Consider the following 9,224-nt stretch of genomic DNA (forward strand, 5'->3'; position numbering starts at 1 on the left):
TCATTGCGAAGCCGCCTGTGACCGCCCGATGGCGCTCTTCCCTCGCGTTTCCGTTTTCACCTGCTGCGTCATGAATGAACGTGTGCATCTTCCTGTGCGGTCTTTTTGGTCTTCGCTTACCAGTCATGTGACATGAATGACTTTCTCAGTGACGCCACAAATAAGAAACACTCACCATCTTCACTTCTTTTTATTTTCCCTTTTTTTTTTTTTACCGTTTCCATTTCGGTTTTTACAGGCAGATTTTTTTTAAGTATGTACAATAATAAAAATAAATGTTTCTCTCGGAGGTTCTACATTCGACATACAAGTGCAACAGTTGTGTCCCTCATATAAAGTGCGGTTTTTTTTTCATCCTGATGCTGTTTAAACGGTACTATTATACGCGCACGCACACACTCACTCTCTCGCTGTCTCTGTCACACGCACACAACATGGAGCTAAAATAATATGTCAATGAAGGCCATACTCGGTCCAAATATTAGCTCTGATGTGGTTTTTCTTGATTGATCCTGTATCTGCGTCTTCCTGAATTGCGCTCGTGTCCAAGCCCAACCGGCGAAGGGACTTCTCGCCCTGGACCCCAGTAATGTTTCAAAAGCCTTGTATGAATGCTGAACACTTGAAAGGACACCCCGAAATGGACAGAAAACGCCGTGAAAACTGTGAACTGTGTGTCAGTGGGAGTATATGAGGAATAAATGTTCGCGACATTCCGTGCGTGTTTTCCAAAAGCGCTCAAGCAGAGCAAACGATGGATGACACCGAGGAAGTGCTTTTTTTTTTGTCTGACAGACACATACAAATCAAAATAAGACACCGGCAAGGTGGAAAATATGGCCCTTTTGTTCCTGACTCATTTGTTCCACAATCAAAAATGAAAAAAAAAAAAAAAAGTCCCATTGAACATCAGCCAACGTGTCCCCAAAGTCGTGCCCTGATCGAACATTACAAAAATAGACATTTCTGTACAGCATTGCATAAGAAAAATAACACACTTAGTTGTTTGGATCAGAAAGCCAACTCCTTATCTCGCCGTGTGCGTGCGTGCGTGCGTGCGTGCGTGCGTGCGTGTTTACAACGATAATTGGAAATGACGATGATTCACTCCAATTGACTGTGTGAGTACACACACGCGCGCGCGCACACAGTGCGTGCTCGCTCCACTCCTACCCCAGGAATGCTTGACGGAGTAGATCAAAACAAAGATGAATGCTAATGCAAATACATCCAACAAATGCTATTGTTATATGATGTGTGTGATGAAATTGCCGCGACCTTCCCATGTAAGTTTTGACGCTAATTTTTCAGAGGAGACTTTGTTTGTTGCTAACGAAACATTTTCACTCCTGGCTGTGATCTAATGGCGCTGAGCTTACCCGGAACAATAATGTGATCATTATTAATGTGACAGATGGCCACGACTGATCTACGCACTAGCGTTAGCTTCTTTAAGGTGAACAGCAAGTTAGCAGGTTAGCTTACAGCTTCTGTGCAAGTGTTGTAATCTTTCGTTGCCCGAGAAAAACTTTGTGTCTATTTCGAATAGAAAGATTGATTTATTGGTTATGCTGACCTCACAGCCAGCTTTGGTGTGTCCACTTTGTAAAGTTTAGCTCGCTCATTCAAGGGAGAAGCAACAAAGCGTTTGATTTGGAACTGAAATACAGTCATGAATCGGAGTTGAACATTTCTAATGTGACGTTTAGCTAAGTCCAGTCATGGACTCTTTGTGGAATGGAGAAATATCGAAAGCATAAGACTTGTGCACTGAAGCCAAAAGCGCAGCATTTTCACATTTTCAGATGCTAAATTTTCTTATTCTTTACTCCTAGCATTTGATGTTTTACATCGCTTATCGTTCCAGTGAAAAATCGAGTATTGCACGTTTGCCCTGCAGAGTCTGTAGCCACATTTGCATCAAATCTAGTTTGTTCTTTGGAAGTTGTACGCGCCTCTGCTTCGTTCTCAAATGACTGCAAATGTTAGACAAGAGCCAAAAGATGACACTAGAGAGAAGTGGCCATGAAAGATGTGCGCAAGTTAAAACATATTCATGTTGTACTTTTGGGGTGGATTTGGTAGAAAGCGTTGGAAGGGTTCTCTGTCGCCACACAAACAACCTGCCCTCCCTCCTGTCTCGGGACCACATTTGAACCTGCCCATGTTAATGTCTTCACTCTGCAAAACATGCGGCACGTGTGAGCGTTGGAAAAAAAACACCCATTTATGGCTCTGCGAAAGTCGATGCCGGCTCAGACTCATCGATAATCACCGGAGTCGGGAAAGTGAATGCGCATGCGAGAGAGCGCGTCGTTTCCTCTAATTGGCCATTGACAAAAGAGGCTTTGAGCCAATCTCGAGACACGCCGAAGGAAAAAAAAGCGACCTCGCACCCCGACTCGCTGACGTCCTCGGATGCTGAATCCAACGTCAAAGTCGACTTGCTTCCCCGGCGCAGGAACCGATGCATCGACGTCAGACGGATGCTAGCGCTCTCTCTCTCTCTTTCTTTCTTTCCCTCTGGATTGTGCGGCTTTTCCCGGTCCGAATGTGCTTAGGAGATGGAACTTAATGGAGCTGTCAGATGATTCCACACGCCTCATGACCTCGTTCGCGGGACGGACAAATAAAAGCTCCCTCCTCCCCGGTGCAGCGTTAGCCCGCCGCCTTCCTCTAATTGCATTTGCCCCTGACCTTCAAAGAGACGCTACTCCTGAGAAGCGGCCGGGGGCCTCGAGGTGGGTTTGGCCGCAGGGTCTCCTCTGCCGCCACAGGGTCCCACGCAACCTTCGGCCGCGGGGTTCCACCGACCCCGGGCTACACGTCACTGGAGGCCCGCGGCCTGAGCGAGAGGTTGGACGGGACGCAGCCGCAGCAGGCCATCCACAGCGACTTCTGGATGTCCGGGTTTCGAAAGGCGTAAATGACGGGGTTGATGACGGAGCAGCAGGTGGCGGGCAGCGCCGCGGCATAGGTGTAGACGGCCGGGTAGCTGGAATCGGCCACGATGGAGTACATGGCGAACGGCAGCCAGCACGCGCCAAAGGCACACAAGATGGCCGACAGCGTGGAGACGCCCTTGGTGGTGGAGATGGCCACGAACTGGTGCTGCACGGCGATCTGCTGCGCGTGGCGGAAGGCGATCTTGCAGATCTGCAGGTAGAGCTGCATCATGAGGCCGAAGACCAGCAGGAAGGCCACGGCCAGCGCCACGGCGTTGCTTTTGGTCACCGGCCTGCAGACGCTGCACGCCGACTCGTCCCGCAGGCAGTTCCAGCCCAGCGCCGGCAGCAGGCCCAGCGTCGCGCACGACAGCCAGATGAAGAGCACCATCACGTAGGTGAAGGTCAGCGTCCGCTCGGTGTGGTAGGTCAGCGCGTTGTACAGCGACAGGTAGCGGTCCACCGTGATGGCCAGGATGTTGAGGACGGACGCCGAGAAGGCCGAGAGCAGGAGTCCCGCCGACAGGAGGCTGACGGGCTCCGGCGAGCCGTCGGCCAGGTAGGTGAAGACGAAGTTGAGGATGAGACCCAGGCCGGCCAGGAGATCGGCCACGGCCAGCGAGCCCATCAGGATGAACGTGGGCGCCCTCAGCGTGGGCGTGTAGAAAAGCACGGCGATGACCAGCGCGTTCTCGCAGGAGATGAGCGTCCCCGTCACGCACAGCACCACGTCCCACGGGCTCACTTCCTGGGCGGGCGGACGGAGCTCGGGGCTCATCCGCACCGCCGGCTCCGAGGAAGAGTTGGAGGACGGCTCCTCCGAGAGAGCCCACGACCACGACGGCGTGGACGGGTCCGCCGGCTCCAGGGGGGAGGAGGAGTTGAGGCCGCTCATGGCCGCCGCCGCCACCAGCGACAGGATCATGGCTGGAAGGAGCACCGAAAGCAATTCACCATCGGCACGTGGAGGAAAAAGACCGAGCGAGGGACGCGGCGGGGAGGCTGACGGACGATCCGTGCCATCCCCGTCCTCTCATTCAGTCAGTCGTGCGTTCGCTCATTCACCCGAAAGCGCCGCAGGCAAATCATTCTCCATGCATTGGGACACAAATCAACATACCGACAAAGGCTCCCGTCGGACGGCTTCTATTCCTCAACCCGAAGCGTAAGTCCCAGGCATTATCAACAATATCTATTTTTAGAGCGCCTCTAAAATTGGTGCATGACGTTCTAGGGCAGGCGCGATTCTCGAGCGGCGCGTGTGGGCAATTTATGGAACCGCTTCTACATCATCATCATCATCTGATGGTGATGATGATGATGATGATGCAGTCTGGGGATTTAAAAAAAAAAAAAAAAATCCTGCTAATTTTAGCTCAGCGAGCCCAGAACTATCTGGAGCTCCATTCACAAAAACGAAAAGAAAAAAACCCGTCTACCAGCTCGAACCCCACCTGCTCCTCCCCCTACGCGTGTGATTCTGAGAAGGTCACCACGGCCGACAAAGAGCCCCCCACCCCCCCCCACACCCTTACTACCCCAATCACCCCCACCCCCGTCGGCTGCGCGGTGCACATCACTGCGGTAAAATACAAAAAAAAAAAAAAAAAAAAAAAAAATGTCAAATGGACTTCCAGACTTGCCGGCCCATCAGAGCGGTGGACTTCATGCAGCGGCAACGACAAGCATGATATCGATGATAAAAGAAGAAATCACCTGTCATTCAGCTGCAGCGGTGCGTGAGCGGGAGTACGAGTGGATGGGGCAGCACGTCACACTGAAGAGGGGGAGAGAAAAAAAAAAAGGAGAAAATGACCCGCTCACTGTCTTGTTGTCGTTCCCTGCAGGAAAGCAGCCTTGTTCTCCTCCTCCTCCTCCTCCTCCTCCTCCACTTGATCTTTTTCCTCTTGTGCTCCCTCTTTTTCTAAGCGGTTAGCATCACGCGCCTGCATGGGCGCTCGGCTGGCATGCTTAGTCGGCTGCCGTCTTCGCGTCGCATACACATCCTCCCTCCTCCGCACACGTGACGTCACCAAAGTCTCCTCCTGAGCTGCCGGCGTCATCTTGAATCATGCCAGGCGGTATGAAAGGCAGCCGGAGAGAGGGAGCGGAGAGTTTGCGTGCGTGATGTGCGCGCTCCGTGGGACTCATTTGTTGTCCTCATTGGCGTCGTGGGGGCACGACGACGACGACGATGATGATGATGATGATGGGAATATTTCATGGTCTGCACCACACGCACCGTGATGCGCAGAGGTTACTGGGAATTTCCTGAGCCGTGACTAAACGTTGCATCATCAGGACTGATGACCTTTCCTAAAGGTCACCTGCGGGAGTTTTTTGCAGTCCGCTGCAGCGCTCTGAAGCCCAACTTCAATGCCTTCATGGCTTTATGTCGCCCGAGTCCAAATATTTTCAGTTGCACCACATGAAAGCATTCTGCATTCTTCAGCGTGAAGCCGCAAGCCAGTCGCTCCTCAATTAGTTTCAAAAAGGACTTTTGGATTCACGTGTGTTGGACTGAAGGAATGCCGACGTGGGTTGTGATTAAAACAAAACAAAAGCAGCATTATTGAAACCTTGGCAAGGTCCGCTCATGACAATTTGTTACCTTTCATCAAGCCCTTTGAGACTTTTAACGTGATCGAGGGCTAGCCCATATAAATACATTTTATGAATAAATTTGACTTGAATTGTCATTGTTTTGGGTTGGTCATTTCGTGGGTGACGTCATCCACACCGTGGTGGCAAATCTAACGGTCAATGGCCAGTCTTGCTCGTCTCAAACAGCTTCCAACATCAGGAAGGGCTCAAACTCAGCACCCCAAGTGCCGATAGGAAGGGGGCGATGGTGTATTTTGATTGGAGAGGAAGCTTTTGTCTGGTTTTATTTTATGTTTTGTGTACATCACAGCTGATTGAATACAAGCCCACACTGAAAAAAAAATGGTGTGGTGTCAAACTCCATATTGTTTATCCTTGCTCCTCATGCATATTCATGAGCGCCACTTGTTGCCGTTTTTTTTTCCAAATGTTGTTGTGAGTTACTCCCCCCCCCCCCCCCCCCCAGTTGCACTTAACTACCAAAAAGCCGGATAATGACGCCGGGACGCTCGCTTTACCCGTCAAAGTTGTATCCCGGCAAAGAGAAAGTGCTGCGTCACTGCTCTGATATTCTGACACTTGCAGCGGTGACTCATCCCTCGCTCTCCCAACATGAAGCAGGTGTCAAACTCAGTTCCGCCGGCTCTTGGTCGACACGTACGATGGGGGTCGTCTCAAAAGCCAGATTTGACGAGGCTCTCTCGAAATTGAAAGTTTTCACTGCAGTCTTGTCATCTGATGCTCATTCCTGACATCAAAGATCGTCTCTGCTCTGGTTTTAATTTGGACTGGCATGCATTATGTTGCTGAAAGCCACTAGGGGGCACTGTTATACGCTGTCTGCAGGAACACTATGATTGGCTGCGATGCATATTTCTCTTTTTGGTCTTCTGCTTAATTTGTCAGCATCACACGGGATTTTCGAGAAATCTTTTTCTCTCGTGCGTATATTGTGGACATTTGAGGGTTCCAAGTTATGAACGGCTCAGTGAATCCAAACAAAAGTGCTTCCCAGAACCAGCATTTATTTCCAAGCAGGTGTGAATGGAGGTGTGGGGGTGTGTCCTATTGCGAGCGACGTGACTGAAGGAATTCCCTATACCAAGAGATGTTCCAGTGTTTTGTCAGCACTATATGTACAAGTGTGCATTGTCATGTCGTGTAATTATCGCTTTGCTGACAAAGTAAGTCCGCCTGCTGTTCCTTTCGAGACTGCGAGAGGCAGCAAAGACGAGACAACAGTAAAAGGAGTGCAGGAGTCCCACAGTGTATTCTAGTAACATCGTCAAAGTCGAGTGCAGCGAGCAAGTAGAGACGTCAGCGCTGCATGGGGCCGCGAGCCTGGACTCATTTTGTGTGTCCGTAACGGTGCCTGCCTGCGTTGCCGCTTCCCACGTCACGTGACTACACCAGCAGTTGTTGCCATGGAGGCCACTCAAGCCCTCAGTTTGATACAAGATGGAAGACGACGCAGAAGCTTGGATTTTGTCTTCTTCCATTTCTGTAAGTGACCAAAACCAGTTCATAGTTGCCCAGTCCTCCCTGGTCCATTGTTGGGAATCTTGCTGTGTTTGTTGCTTCTAAACACAGCGACTGTTGTTTGTAAAAGCCAAGGTTCTCACCTGTTTGCTCCCTCGATCTCGTGTTGTCATAGTAACCAATTTGCTGACCAGTCCAACACACAGCAGCCTCTTTGTTTTTCTACTCCGCCTGCATGTGTGCGTTATTGTTATGGACTTGTCCTCGTGGATTCCATCGAGTGCTGACGCGCAGCCTGGCTGCAGGCACTTGTGGATCAACATAGCCGCTACAAGTAGATGACTCAAATGCTGCCCATCCGGCCGCTGCGCAGCGGTATTTATAGCTTGAATAGATGACACGGGAGTGGGAGTCTTCCTTCGATTAAAATCTTTCCACGGATTCACTCTAAAGCGATCGACACACCGGCCGTGGCTAAATGGGAGCAAATAAGGAGCAGCACTCAGGTGTGCCTCATTAGCGTTAACGGCAATTAGCCCGTCCTTCTGATCAAAAGGGAAAAGATGTCACGTGACTCCTCTTAATAATTGATCTGTCACGCTCGTTCTCCATTGGTGCCCTTTGCAAACTCGTCCACGCCGAGTGAAGCGATGGACGGCAACACTAGGTGGCAGCATAGCAGCACACGGGGGCCACATGCAAATGAGCTGTGTTGCCGCATCCCTTCAGCTTCGCATTTTTCACCCAGATGCTAATTAGCTCATTGATGAGCCCTTGTTCCGCGTGGCCCTATCAATGACCTTTCAAAATGCACGTGAAAGGGTCGTTCCCAAAACTACAAAGTGATGCTTCGCTCCTTGTTTACATCATATGCTCTCGCTATATTGCTGTGTGTGTGTGTGCGATAAAAAATTTCCTGTCCAAAGGACGGAAATTGCCACAATCTCTTTGGGGTTGTGGTGTGTTGTGTTGTGATGGCAATCAAATCTGCCCATGGCCTTCACTATCTGTAGCGTTGGCCCAAGGAACTTGAACTACACACTTGGGGACAAATATGTGCAAATTTAGTAACTGGAACCTCAAGCTGCGTGCTTCACCTTTTAACGTGCTCGTCTATAATTTTCTTCCTAGTCTCCTGAGACAACTCTGTCCTTCGCATTCTCCGGTCCATGTTTTGTGTGGTATGCGTACCATGTCACCAAACATCACCGCGGCTACTTGTCATGATTTGAATAAGTAGACTGACCAACTTTGACGACACATGTGATGCTACTTAAGAGACATACCTTGGTTGAACATTTCCAAGGTGTACCATCATTTTTGTCTTGGCCTGTTTCATGAGTTTTTTTTTTTTTTTAATTTATAATTCTGTTGAACCACACTTCAAAAGCAATGTCTGGGTTTCATTGGTTTATTTATCTATTTATTACTTTGATCATATTCAACTTATTTCTGTTACCACTGTGATAACAGAGGGGTACTATAATAATCTTGTACCTGTGCATTACACTCGTCAACACATTTTGATAATCAGAGTTGCAATTAACCACAGTAAATATAATAACAATACAATATGTAATATAGTAAAATATTTAGTAATATTTATGAATTAAGGGTTAGGTTTCAGCAACAGGTGGATTTTTTTCTGAAACGTCATATAGCTATAAATTAAAATGCACGTTAGTATTTCGCCAGCTTTTAGCAGTCAAACTTTAAGAAATGAATGAAAATATCTCAAAAACTTGATGTGGTAGGAAAAAAGAAAGATATTTTTTAAATTAGTCTCAAAAATACATTTAGAGATACATAAATCTGTCTCTGCTAAAATGTTTCTGTTGATCACTACTAGCAACGGTATTGATTTCCAATTCATCCTCACAAGGGAGCCGGCCACTTTATGACATCGACATTTTTCTGTCCCCTGATTGTTTGATCAGATTAAGTCAGACGATAGCAAAACTCGTTTGTTGCTATATGCACATATGAATAGGCCTATGGATGATTTTAATAATTGGCATCCGTGGTAAATAGACTATATTTTCTTTGCAAGAGAAATAGTCTACTGATTGTGAAGTGTTTCAGATGATGTCCAGTGTAATGGCATTATCGTGACGGTGTTGCTATGACGAGGTGGACTCAGTCTGGTAAACCCCCACTGAAGGCCCACGTACCAAACGCATGGTCCTGGGAGCTCAG

The 9,224-nt window shown here is 48.8% G+C and overlaps 1 protein-coding gene and 1 long non-coding RNA gene across 3 annotated transcripts; both read right to left on the reverse strand.

The window, feature by feature from the left end:
• Positions 1-174: 174 nt before the first annotated feature.
• On the reverse strand, positions 175-5,083 carry gpr185b (G protein-coupled receptor 185 b). Of its 2 annotated transcripts, none has more exons than XM_086017774.1 (2): positions 4,662-5,083; positions 175-3,872 (listed from the first exon to the last, which is right to left on the reverse strand). In XM_086017774.1, the coding sequence occupies exons 1-2, from the start codon at positions 4,666-4,668 to the stop codon at positions 2,821-2,823; spliced, it is 1,059 nt and encodes a 352-aa protein (XP_085873900.1). In that variant the 5' UTR covers positions 4,669-5,083; the 3' UTR covers positions 175-2,820. The 2 variants fall into 2 exon arrangements, with proteins under 2 accessions (XP_085873900.1, XP_085873901.1); XM_086017775.1 differs by lacking the exon at positions 4,662-5,083 and adding an exon at positions 4,066-4,295.
• A 1,717-nt stretch (positions 5,084-6,800) lies between these two features.
• Positions 6,801-7,510, reverse strand: LOC147151276 (uncharacterized). Its single transcript, XR_015083147.1, has 2 exons — positions 7,172-7,510; positions 6,801-7,050 (listed from the first exon to the last, which is right to left on the reverse strand). It is a non-coding gene; the product is annotated as an uncharacterized LOC147151276 (long non-coding RNA).
• Positions 7,511-9,224: the final 1,714 nt, after the last annotated feature.

This window comes from Filicampus tigris, chromosome 2 (genome assembly GCF_054856515.1).
Source record: "Filicampus tigris isolate MCC_2025a chromosome 2, RoL_Ftig_1.0, whole genome shotgun sequence".
In the NCBI taxonomy this organism is placed as follows: Eukaryota; Metazoa; Chordata; class Actinopteri; order Syngnathiformes; family Syngnathidae; genus Filicampus; species Filicampus tigris.